Source organism: Strix aluco, chromosome 5 (assembly GCF_031877795.1).
Source record: "Strix aluco isolate bStrAlu1 chromosome 5, bStrAlu1.hap1, whole genome shotgun sequence".
NCBI lineage: Eukaryota > Metazoa > Chordata > Aves > Strigiformes > Strigidae > Strix > Strix aluco.
In genome coordinates, this window is record NC_133935.1 from 72,777,168 (window position 1) to 72,789,822 (window position 12,655).

At 46.2% G+C, this 12,655-nt stretch overlaps 1 protein-coding gene across 2 annotated transcripts in view; it reads right to left on the minus strand.

The window, feature by feature from the left end:
- Positions 1 to 12,436, minus strand: part of SLC2A13 (solute carrier family 2 member 13) — a 166,703-nt gene extending 154,267 nt beyond the window's left edge. For both annotated transcript variants that reach the window (XM_074827760.1, XM_074827762.1), the window contains exon 1: positions 11,659 to 12,436. In XM_074827760.1, coding sequence (XP_074683861.1) covers positions 11,659 to 12,208 — 550 coding nt within the window. In that variant the 5' untranslated portion in view covers positions 12,209 to 12,436. The remainder of the gene's footprint in view (positions 1 to 11,658) is intronic.
- Between the last annotated feature and the right edge of the window lie 219 nt (positions 12,437 to 12,655).

Consider the following 12,655-nt stretch of genomic DNA (forward strand, 5'->3'; position numbering starts at 1 on the left):
CAGTTCAGCAGCACAAGAGAAAATTGCAACATACTCATAAGATAGCTGTCTTCAGCATCAGGATCACCTAACTCTTCCTTAAATAAATTACTGAATCCTGACTGCCTATCCATTTCTGAATGTGCACCTGAAGAGACAGTAAATCAACAACTGTATTTTCTCCAGGTTAAGCACTGCCAGTTCTTCCAGGATTAGAGCAGTAAAAAAGTAATGGGCCATATTGTTTGAATCTTTCATAATATTGGTTAAAAAACCCACAGAATCACAGATAACTACCAAGTATCATAGTAGTATTACATACTTTGGACAAGAATCAATGGTAATTTAGGGGAAGAAAAAAAGAGGGATGAGAACAGGAGCTCCCTGTTTCCACCAGCTGGTCTGGTCTTGCTTTGGAGGCTGAACTGCATCGCAGGTCATGGGAAGAGGATGGCACCAGTGCTCCTTCTCCCTTCCTGGTCCTCTGGGCACAGCAGCTCTGCTCTGGTACTGCACTAGGAAAAAGGTAGAGGAATACCTGCAGCTCTGCTCCTCTCTCGCCCTTTGAGGTGGGACAGATGCCACAGCAAGACCTGGCTGAACAACATGAAGTCATTTAATGACACTTAAGGTCACCTTCATGTTATTATGACTGAGCATGAAGAAAAGATGACAGTCAGACAGCAACAACCAACAGGTTGTAAAAAAAACCCCAAACAAACAAACAACACACACCAAACAAAAAAAAAACCCAGCCCAAAAATCCTACATCCGCCTATTCATTAGGGGTGCAATCAGTTCATGATGGATTTAAATTTCAAATTGTTGGTGCCTTCAAGTAGGCCTAACTTCAAAGGTCTTACCTGGTGAACCAAGAGTAGGAATGCTAAAACTACAAAAATATACCTGGAAAACTATCAGAAGTTATTAAGAAAGGTCGATTGTTCAAGGTTTCATAGGGTTTCTATGCCATTCTGGCACACACCAAGTATTTGAAAGAATAGGACAGAATTTCTTATGAGCAATCAGAAATCAGACCTTATAAGCAATCAGGAAGACCTTCTTCCATTGGCATGTGCCAGTGATCACTTCAGTGGATATTTCTCTCAGAGGAACGCTCACTGGAACACGTCCCCAATATACAAGACCATACACCCCATAGCATGAGCAGTACAATGCATGTAACACCACACAGGCTCTTCTGCTCTTTCCAACTTAGAAGGCATTCCACTGGATTTGCAGAGTACAACAGAAAAGGAGCTGAGGCTGAATGCAAAGACATACTTAATACTTCCTTCCAGCTGCTGGAATCTTCTTTTCCTAAAGCGATTATGTCTACAGGCAAATTCAAACCACAGCTATCAGTTTTGCTTCCCTGAAAGCTTGCAAGAGAAGCAACAGTGAAGAAAACCATGCACATGAGGGTCCTGACCAAAAGAAAAGGGAAACGAAAGGGCTGTTACTCCTTGTTTCTGTCCAAGACAGAAAACGTTAGCCTGCAGAAACTCCCACTTCTGGGAAAAGGTTAGAAAACTCTTGCCTTAAGGCTCCCACTTACAGTATAGGTTTCTAAAGCAATTTAATTTTTCTAGACTATGAAAATATGGGCAATTGCCAGGTGAGTCTACTTTTGGATACACGTTTTTGTTTACACAGCAGGTCCTCCAACATATCTAGCATCTTCTGTTTCTGTGTCTATCATCTGGAGATCGACAATCACTTCGTTACTGTCTCAGAAAGAACCAAGCATACAGCTGGATGTGCTTGGCTGGCTGTTGATTAGATTAGAGAGCTCCTTAATGTTACCAGTTGGCATGAGACCTGTGAAAACTCAGACCTTAACAAATACAATGTTGAAAAGGGTCCAGAGAGTTCTAGATTTGAGGTGTGAAGCAACTGCCTCCCCTGGAAACGTCCCTTCTCCCTTAAAACCATTCAGCCTTGCAGAATGCTTGTCAGCCCATGTGCTAAAAACATTGGGTATCGCCGGGGATTTCCACACTGCCTGGAAAATTTTTTTGCCTTGAAATTGCCTCATCACTCAGGAACAGAAGTAGAACACGCTCACTGATGTAAATTCTCACTAGCAAAGGACGAGCCCCAAGGTCAGTGCCAGGTGTTTCTGGAAAACATCAGCTCTAATGAAAGGCAAGAAGCCTTTCAGATTAGTCATGGAGGGCAAACCTCCTCCAGAGAGCTGCTCCCTTGCTGAATTCCACTGGAAAAGTTCAAGTAGAGAAGCTGGGATGACAGCTTCTGAATATATGCAACTGGAAGATGCTATCTCTAGGAGAAGAGGGAGCAGACCCCTGAGGCACAACTAAAAGACAAGCCCAAGGTAAAAAGTTGCATCTATCAATCAACGTAGTTTTTCTTTTTTTCTTTAAATCCACACAACCGCTTCAGCGTCAGCCCACTAACGCAATGGCCACATGAAGAGATGGCTGAACTCCCAGGAAAGTCAACCCAGGAGCAATCCCTAAGCCACATGTGGGACTTCAAACAAGGATTCGCTGCTTGAAGGGCAGGAACATGAGAAGAAAGTCTGTGCCCAGTTGCAGAAGAGGCAGGCACCCTTGCTAGTTACCCAAATAAGAGACTGAACCAAGGAGGAGCCAGGAACACGTTTGCTAACACCATGGCTGAAAGCATGCCATGGCCTATCCACATGTGGGGGGCTCCGAGGTCACGGCATGATGTTTCATCCACAGGCAGTACATCTGTAAGGGACTTGCAGAGGAAGCCTCTGTGAGCTAAGGAAGACTCCCTGAGCTAAGAAGCCGAACTTCAGTAACTGAGTGTATAAACAGTCAAAATGAGAAACGACCTATGAAAAATTCACCTTCAGAACAGGCATTTGTTTTGAATAAAGCCACATGTCTAAAACATCCAAGAAATCATAGAAAGATGAGAAATGGAAAGAACAGGAAAGTGTTTTATAAAGCTTAATTTCTTCAATTATCATAAGCACAATACATTTTAGAAGAGTTTGCATTCAAGTTGCATCATCAGACCTAGAGAAAGATAGTTTTGCTAAAGTAGTGAAATGACTACACACTCATCCAGAGCTGTGTTGCACAAGATCTCTACAACACATTTAATAACTGCTTCTCTTGCTACTGGCATAATCATTGGGGGAAAAAAAAAAAAAAACCACAAAGGGAAAAGTCTGCTCCCCTGATTTTCAGCAGTTGCTGGTTTTAAACTTTCAGCAACTCCAACGACTGTCCCACCTGACCCAGCCTTTTCCCAAGCTTCACACCAGCAACGCTGATTGTACAGGTCAGATACAAAAACTCAATTCTTCACCAACAAAGACCTGTAAAACAATTCTGCAAAGTCATCCATCATGCCCATTATAACCACATAGTACCAGCATGCAGCACAGCCACAGTCATCTAGTTTGAGTCCAGCCATCTTAAGTAGAAGTCATCAATTTTCAGCACTTCCGTAGGATTTACAACCCAAGAGCTTACCATACGTTCATGGATTAATCCATAAGATTCCTAAAATAATACATTTTAAAATAAATTAATGTATTTCAAAGTACTATATATTCTATAAAAACCCACTTAAGAGCATACAGCTGCATCTTGAAGGCTACTTATAATGAGATAAGGAAAAAAAGATAATTTAAAAACTCCCTTTTCAGCATCTACTTTCAGTGGTTTTACTTTTCTCATTACTTCTCAGGATACAATTGGCAGAGTCCATACTAGCATGCTCAGAATAAAAACTGGGTGCATATCCTGACAGTACACAGCAGAAGACAGTAGCTAGCACTTTGATTCTGCTGCTTGGACTGTCCTCAGATGTCCTGCCTTGTGCCTCTGCTGATGGGACTGGTATAGGCTTCAGTCAAACAAGTCACTCAAATCCAAGAGTTCCAGCTGAATGATTTGCTATCTGTAACATCATGGTAAGTGGATGCCACTGGTCTCTTGTTCCCGTAGCAAATAAAGCATTTTGAAAATAAGACCACCTGTGGTGCCCACATGGTTTTTTCAAGATAAGTAAGGGAACACTTGTATTTAACACTGCAAGCTTCCCTCAAGTTGCCTTTTTATAAGGATTAAAAGGATCACAAAAGTTTCAATTTTAGGTCACATATGAATTGGATGCCTTATATTTTTTTCCAAAATGAACAAGAATACTTAAAATACAACAGGAATTATGTTTTGATAGAACAGTTTGACCAAGTACATGGGAAACTATTTTACAAGATTCCTGGAGACTGAAAACCAATTTCAAAGTTTATGAACTATGAGAATTTTTGGGTTTTTAGGTTAAACAAAAACAACAGCAAAAAGCCAAAAACAAAATTAAAAAAAAAAAAAAAAAGGAAGCACCACCCCTACAACTTTAAACAGTTTCCAGAAGAATCAAAGGTCAAAAAATTCTCTTAGAAATACCTGTGTGCTTAATACTTTATTGTGAAATGGTCACTAAATATTTGCCAAAGGTAGCAATATTTATGTATAAATTGATGATCTTTTTGTATTATACCATCAGACAAAACAATACTGGAGTCAGTGCTTGCTGACATGACAGTGAACTGAGTATAGCACTGTGTATTCTATCCAATGCACACAAAATTAGAGGACTTCAAAAGATAGTTTTTCATCTTAATGTACACCTCGTACCCTACAAGACCACAGCTCTAGACAGAAGCAAATGTATCCTCCCAGATGCTTTTGCACAAGAACAGATTAAGCTCTTAACATGCAGCGATCCAACCCTGAGCACACACAGTAATGTCAGTAGCTACAGATCCTGGGTGAGCACTTCTGGACAGTGGCAGTACAAGAGTCAATTCCAACAAAGTGGCTGTTTGTCTCTTGTGCTGGATTTGTGTGGTGGGGTTTTTGGTAGCAGGGGAGGGGGTTATAGCAGTGGCCCCTGTGAGAAGCTTCTCGAAGCTCCCTCAGCTCCAAGTTGGACCCGCCTCTGGCCAAGGCCAAGCCAATTAATGACGGTGGCCACACCTCTGTGATAACATGTTTAAAAAGGGGAACCTGGGAGGGGTTTGGGACTTCTGAGGGGGAGTTATGAGAAGGACGCCTATGCAAGCACTGAGGTCGGTGGAAGAAAGAGGAAGGAAGGTGGGGAGGTGCACCAGAGCAGACACCCCCTGTATGCCATGGTGAGAGGGCAGGCTGCCCCCCGGCCACCCATGGAGGTCACCAGTGGAGCAGATGCCCACCCGCAGCCTGTGGAGGACCCCACACTGGAGCAGGCAGCTGTGCATGAAGGAGGCCAGGTCTCTGAAGGAAGAAGTAGCCCCTGCTGTTGTAGTTCAGTGCTGGGAGGACTGAAACACAAAGGGGTGACCCATGCCAGAGCAGCATGGGAACGGGTGCAGCCCACGGGAAGAACTCACACCAGAGAAAGTTCATGGAGGACTGTCTCCCGTGACAGGGGAGCCACATGGATCACGGGCAAGAATGCAGAGGAGTGCTTCCCCCGCCTTGGAGGAAGAAGAGGTGAACTGACTGCACCCCCATCCCCTGCCCCTGCCTCACTGGTGGGGAGGAGGTAGAGATACCAGGAACAAAACTGAGAGGGGAAGAAGGGAAGGGTGGGGGGAGGTGTTTTTAAGATGTGATAACGCTTCTCACTGTCCCATTCTGTCTGTTGTGTTGTTGTTAGTGTCTGAATTAAGAGTGATGTTCTTTTTTTCTTCCCCTAACGAGTTTGTCTTTTGCCCATGACCACAATGAGTGAGCCACCCTTCTCTGTCCTTATCTCTATTCCTGAGCCTTTTGCTTCATTTTCTCCTTCCCAAGGAAGGGCAGGGAACAGGTGAGTGAACGACTGCTGCTGTGTGGTGCTCAGCTGCCCTCTGGACTCAGACCACAACACTCTCCCTTCCCTTCCATCCCTACTCCAAGCTTATACTAACAAACCACTGTCTCTGGAGGGAAAAACAGCCTATGAATCTCTGGATTGAAAATTACAAGCATCTGCCAGAAGCAGCACAGAGTATTTGGGGGCTGAGGATGACTTTTCTCTCCAAATGTACTAAAGGTATAAACTCCTTAAAAAAAATCTGGTGGACACTCACTTATAAAAACAGACTGAAGCTTTAGTGCTTCCCATGGTGGGTGTAAGGAACTGAAGGAATTGATGCCTCATTCATCGACACAGAAAACCTCAAGGGCAAATTGTGTCCTTTGTGATCAGTCTAAGGAATGAATTATGTGCCTAGGGAAGTGCAGAGCGTATGGAAGGGTGCACAGCTCTGCTCTCTTGCAGTCGTATAGCCAAATTCCTTAGATAAGCCTCGAAGGGAGGAGACATAGACTGAGTAAAACCATATGTTTGGGTTAATGCCTACACCTTAATTTAGGACTATAGCCTCAAGAGCTAAAAGAGAGGTGAACCACTGACACCAGATGGAGCTAATGACTGGATAATTGCCAAAGAAACAAAAACTGAGGAAAAGGTAAAAGTGGTAGGGAAAGATTGTGACCACCGACCACCATCGACTCAATTGGACAAAGGGGTTAATGTACCCCATTCCCCCTCAATACAAGCACAGAACCCATGCTCCCATCTCTCATGGAAATGAGTTCGTGTAATACTTGCCTCTCTTTGTCTAGTATGCTAAGCAGCTGGTAAGATGAACTTAAAAGGCAACAGAAGACTTTGCTGTGTGTGCACCCACCACCACCAGACCTGAGACAACACTGGATCCTTGGGTGGTGATCTGGATTGCTTTGACTCTATTTCTCTCTTTTTCTTTTCTTTCCTTTCTTTTATTTCTTATAGATTTATAAAGAGACTACATTGCTTATTATCCTTTTCCAAGTTTAAGCCGTTTCTACCACAAGTAAAACATTTTAACCAGTCGTTTGGTGTTGTTTCACCTGAATTTAACCCAAGGGGACCACAGAATCTTTACAACTCTCTGGGCTCCCAGTCCAGGTCTCCAGACAGGGAGTTGCGGGGGCAGGGGAAGGAAGAGATTAATCTATAATTTTTTCCAAGATAAAAATACACAGCACCTGAAAAAGCTCAGTAGTACACTAAATAAAAACAAACAAACAAAAAAAAAAACCACAAAACCCAGCACACATAGCCTCATCTTTAATAGGCAACAGGTCATACCAGTTATTTTCCAACATTTGCAGAGTATACACGGTATTCCAGCTGATATGGTGGACCTTTACTTAGCCACTATAAAGATATTAAAGACCTGGTGCTACATTATGCAAGTCCTCTGGTTAAATTTGGTTATTTTTGTTATTTGCTACTGGACCTTACTGTCAGTAGAAGCCAGTCCCACCAGGGGAGCCCTGAACCATATGCCAGTGCTTTTCACTCCTGCCTAATTCCGTGTACAATCTTGTTTCCTCTGCTCAGAAAATGACCTACATATGCAGTAAAAAGATGCTACCAGGAACACTACATATGTCACATTCAAATAGAGCCTTTCAAAAAAATAAAAATACTACAGACATTTTGAGTACAAAGCAAGCACTGAGCAGTAGGTTCACATTGTGAAGATACAGCACGTACCAGCAAAGACAGGGGTCAGAGAGAAGACAAGGCACCTAACCAGTCATGTCTCCATTGCATTGCAGACCTAGTAACAGAGTGCACGCACACACCGTAGTCCTAAGAAGTAACTCTGCTTTCACAAGGGCCTGGGTAGTGTGTGCATTAAGTAACACCTAAGCCACACATTGAGGAAGAAAAAAAAAATGCTAAAGAGCTGATCATTAATTGAGCACCATCTATTCTGCATGCCGAACAAGACAGGAGAATCTAATCATCCAGCTAATGATTGTGTGTTAAGATAGAGATCAACTCTGCACAAGGAAGCTTAATTCTGTCACTTCTGAACTCTGCATAGCTTGAACAGCTTTTCTTCCACAGCTGGTACATAAATGTTCTTGAAAAAGTGATGTGAACAGCACACTACCTGAAACACCATGCCAACACCCATGTACATCAGCTGCAGGCTTAAAACCTTCAGCATCCTCAGATGATGGGATAAACTGCTTCCACTGCAGAATTGCAAGCCATTGAAACACATCTGGCCAATGGGTTCAGACAACAAAGTGATTGTAAAAGTAGGACACTGGAGTGATTACAGTCTAAGAAAGAAGTGACTTTGCAAACATAGCTATTTATTATTATCCTTTCTAGTCTTTATTACTTTTAGACCCAGTGTTTACTCACTCTCCACCCCCCTTTTCATGGCAGCCAGTTTTCAGAATTAGCTCTCACCTATGGCTACATCCAGCTCTAACTTTTGGTGTTTCAGTTACAGCCTGTCCTCAGACTTCGGTAGGACGAACCCAGCTTTCCTGCCAAGCATGCAAACCACAGGAGCCAACACAAACCTATGTCGACCCTCAATCCCATACCAAGTGTGGTTGGTTACACTTCAGCATCAGGCTAAGGCCTTTAGCATTATCAGATGCAAAAGGTCCAAATACGCTTTGTACCAATGACATCTTTCCTAGCTAAGCCTATAAAAAGCACTACCAAGCACATGCAATCCAATTTCCTGATCTCTGAATTTTGCCCACATTTGCTGTAATGAATATCCATCCAAATGTCGCATTCCTGATGCTCAGGCTCAGCCAAATTCCTAAAGAGTCAGAGACACCAGCAATGCTCAGGAACAGGGCGGCGGGGGGGGGGGGGGGGGATGATGCCCATAGCCTTGTTTTTAATCCATTTTGCCTGAAGTTGTCATGAACTATGTATTTAGAAATTCAGATCTGAAGAGATCTAAGCATATTCTAAGCTCATGCTGAACATAGTTTTCTTTTTTTGCATTCCCTGTATTTTGTATTTACACTGCGGGGGGGAAGGGGAACATAACTGTTTCCAGCCATAAAAATCTATTCCACATTTGCAGTAAGAGGACTTGGCTTGTCCTTGAGAGAAGGTCTTTATTTTCCAGAAACATCTCCTGTAATTGCTGGGCAGAAAAGGAGAGTTTTTCTGTCTCAAAACAGCTCTATGGAAAATGGTAAGAAACACACAAGACAGACAAGTGAGAGATGTTCCTCATTTCAGCATAGATCCTGTGCTTTTCATCCTTGAAAATTTAACTGTAGCCCTTTATAAATCACAGTCACAAGAAAAATGGCCATATTCTTACACGGACACAACACAGACCCGCCCTGTACCAGCGAGGGCAGAACGAAGTCCCATAGGTAACTATCACTGCATCTAGTCTTACAGCACCACAGTACTGCCCGTAACACAGTAACTCATTTATTAAATGCAAGCAAACAGATATTTCTGGAGTAGATCCCTTGATGTGCAGTTGGCAGAGAGCTACAGAGACCTCAAAAACGTACAAAATTATACAGAGTTAAGAAGTTTTTACTGGTTTGCATGTAGGAAAGCATTTCATAACACTACACCATCACGCCCTTACATTTCAGCAGTTCGCACTGTCACTGAAGCGTCACGTTACCGAGTGACCTCCTTACACCCACACTAGCAAGTTCTTGGCTCACTGTGGGCAGTAAAATGGTAGTCAGAGGGCTCCAGGAGAAGAAAGGGAATAAACTGGTTAAAAGTTCCACCAATTTCTAATGCCTTCATGAAATTATCCAGGCTCCCTCTGGTGGGGGATTTAATGGAAAGACTGTTGCAGTTTGCTGTATGAGAACAGTTTTGAACCAGAACATTTTTTTCTTTTGTAAAATAAACCTTGTTAGGATTGGACTCTGTGATTCTTGGAGTCTCTTGTGATGCTTCAGTCACAGCAATTTAAGGTAATGCTTTGTTTCTGGTCATAAACTCCATCACATAAAGAAGAGCAACCTTTAATAAAATGGAGGAAATACCGTATTTTTAAAAATATAAGTTCGTGTCTCTGTGCTCCAAATTCTCAGAACATTTCTCAGTCCTTACTTCAGCTCTCCAGAGCCCCAGCAGAACCACCATCTCTGTCCCCAAGGTGGAAACAGGCCAAAGAGAGATCCCTCTCCCCAGACCACACGAGATCTACAGCTGTATGAAAGAACAATCCCTCGCTCCCAATTTCCATTTTTAAGCCCCGAGTCTCACATCCCTCCGACAATATCAATGTCACTTATTTGCACCACTGTAAGACAACTCCAACGTGCCTATGTATCTCTCTACAAGACACACATACACAAGAATCAAGCACACCATCTTTTCTTCTCTCTTCCCCCTGAAGTTGTCAATGTAACCAGCTACGGTCCACAAAGAACATGAGAAGCTTTCCAAACACAAAAAGACGTCAAATTTGATATTTTTAGTATCTACCACTAAACATATGTACTACATATTGCCATCAAAATACATGTTCTGCCACCTCACAGTCAAATTTAGGTTTCTTGTCTCCTGAACATTGTAACAAATGTTACCAACATTCTACAGTCTGAAGTCTTGATTTTAAAAAAATGCAGAGGTAACATTTAAAAATAAAAAACAACCACCCAACTTCAGGTAGGAAAACTTCACCCTGAAGATGCCCCTTACTGTACAGGGAAATCAGCATGAGCCTTCTCAAGGATAGAGTCAATTTTATTTCTGACAGCCCTTATTATGACTCACTAACTTTTTTTCCTTAGTAAGACCACAAATTGCATCACAGCAAGTGTGTCTATAAGAAGCCAGAGAATTCAAAAAATTATTCAATGGCTAAGAAACAGAACTTTGCTATGAAAAGGAAAACAAGTCTAATCCTCAATTTCTCCTCATGCTTTTAGATAGCAAGGGCTGCAGTATCACAGTAAAAGATTTACTTCCCTCTTCTGATTTTTTGGGGTTTCTTTATACACACTATAGTCCAAGGACTCTGAATAATCTCATACAGCCCATCTTGGGTGATGAGTGTAATTCAAATTACTGCCTGACAGGATGGCAGCTGAAGAGCAATGAAAATTCTGGGGATATTTAGGATATAGTCGGCATAAAACAGTCTCAAAAGGTTACAGGGGAACACTCCTCATCATTTCAAGTTCTTTGGAACAACTATAAAGTTTTACCAGAGCCTACTGCTTGCAAGTTATGCAATGCATATAAGGCGGCAGCCCAAGAGCAGCAATTCGTGTTCAGTTTGCAAAGATTACTACCTCATTTTGTCCCAAAAACACTCCTTTAGTGCCCAATTAAAAGCAAAGCCGTGCGGAGGTATTTACAGTTCAGAAAGACAGACATGACCTCCCTCTCTCCCCTGACTACCCAGAACCTCGTCAAATGCAAAGCTCACGGTGTGAGCTGTGGACACTGACAGAGCACCCTAAAGATAAACTGGCAGAAGGGATGCGAGACCGTTCTCCTCGTACAGAACGCTGACAGCTCTCCCCAGCACGGGCTAGGACTACACCACCTGTAAGTAAAAACGAGGAGGGCAGGCACACACTCTCCCCTTTTCCACACCCCGCCGCGACGGCCAGCAGACCCCTCTCCTGACCTCAGCTCACTTACGCATTTCCCCCGCCAGCAGCCGAGCACTTCGAACCCTTTTGTTCGCGGGCTGCCTTACATAAACGTGCTGTGGACGGGCGATTTTTAGGCTCGGGGAAACCTGCCTCCCAGGGGAGCGTCTCCCCCGCCGGGGCAAGAGCGGGGGTCCCCCCGGGAAGCCGGACTCGGGCTGGGCGGGGGGGCTGGGGGGGACACGCGGTCGCGCCGCAGCGGCCGGGAGGGGAGCCCGTCGGGGCGGGCGGCACTCACCGATGCCCAGCCCCACCACCACGCGTCCCGCCAGCAGCGTCTCCTTGTCGCGGGCGGCGGCCAGCACGCCGGCCCCCGCCGTGAAGAGGCCGCTGGCCAGCAGGATGCAGGGCCGCCGGCCGCACAGCCCGTTGAGGACGCCGCCGGCCAGGGCGGAGAGGGCGGCGGCGCCCACCGTGCCGGAGACGAGCAGCTCCTGCCAGAGCGCGTCCAGGTTGAGCTCCCTCTTGAGGAGGAGCAGGGCCCCCGACACCACGCCGGTGTCGTAGCCGAAGAGGAAGCCCCCCAGGGCGGAGAAGACCGACACCACGTAGACGAAGCCAGGGGTCTCGTCCTGCTGGAACTGCCGCCGCGCCGCCCGCTCCAGCTCGCCGCCCGACGCCGCGCTGTTGAGGCTGGAGCACGACTCGGCGGCGATGAGGCTCCGCTCGCCCGCCGCCGCCGCGCCCGAGCCGGCGGACCCGTCCGCCTGCCGCCGCCGCTTCTCGCCCATCAGGTTGCTCAGGCTCCGCAGCGTGTACTCCACATTGTCGCTGGCCTTGCGGGACATGGGACGGCCGCGGCGGCTGCTGCCCCGGCCGGGGAGGGCAGCGGGCTGAGGCGGGCGACTGCCGGGCGACTCTGGCTACGGCAGCGGCGGCTGCTGCTGCGGCTGCTGCTGGCGCCGCCTGTCCTCGCCTCGCCCCGCCCGCCCGCCCCTCTCGGGCCGCGCTCAACCGGGTCGCATAGTGCCCCCGCCGCCAGACAGACTTGAGGGGAAGTTGCCCGCCGCGGCCGCCGCTCCCAGCGCCCAGGCGGAGCTGGAGGCGGAGGCGGGCGGGGACAGCGGCGAGCGCGGCCCGGCGGGCGCCAGGGGGCGGGCCCCGCCGCCCCGCCCCGCCCCTGCTCCGCCGTGGCGCGCAGCACTGCGCAGGCGCCGCGGGCTGCGCCTGCGCGCTGAGCGCCGCGACGCCGCCGGGCCCGCCCGCTCGCCCTCACGGGAGGTGCTGGCAAGCGG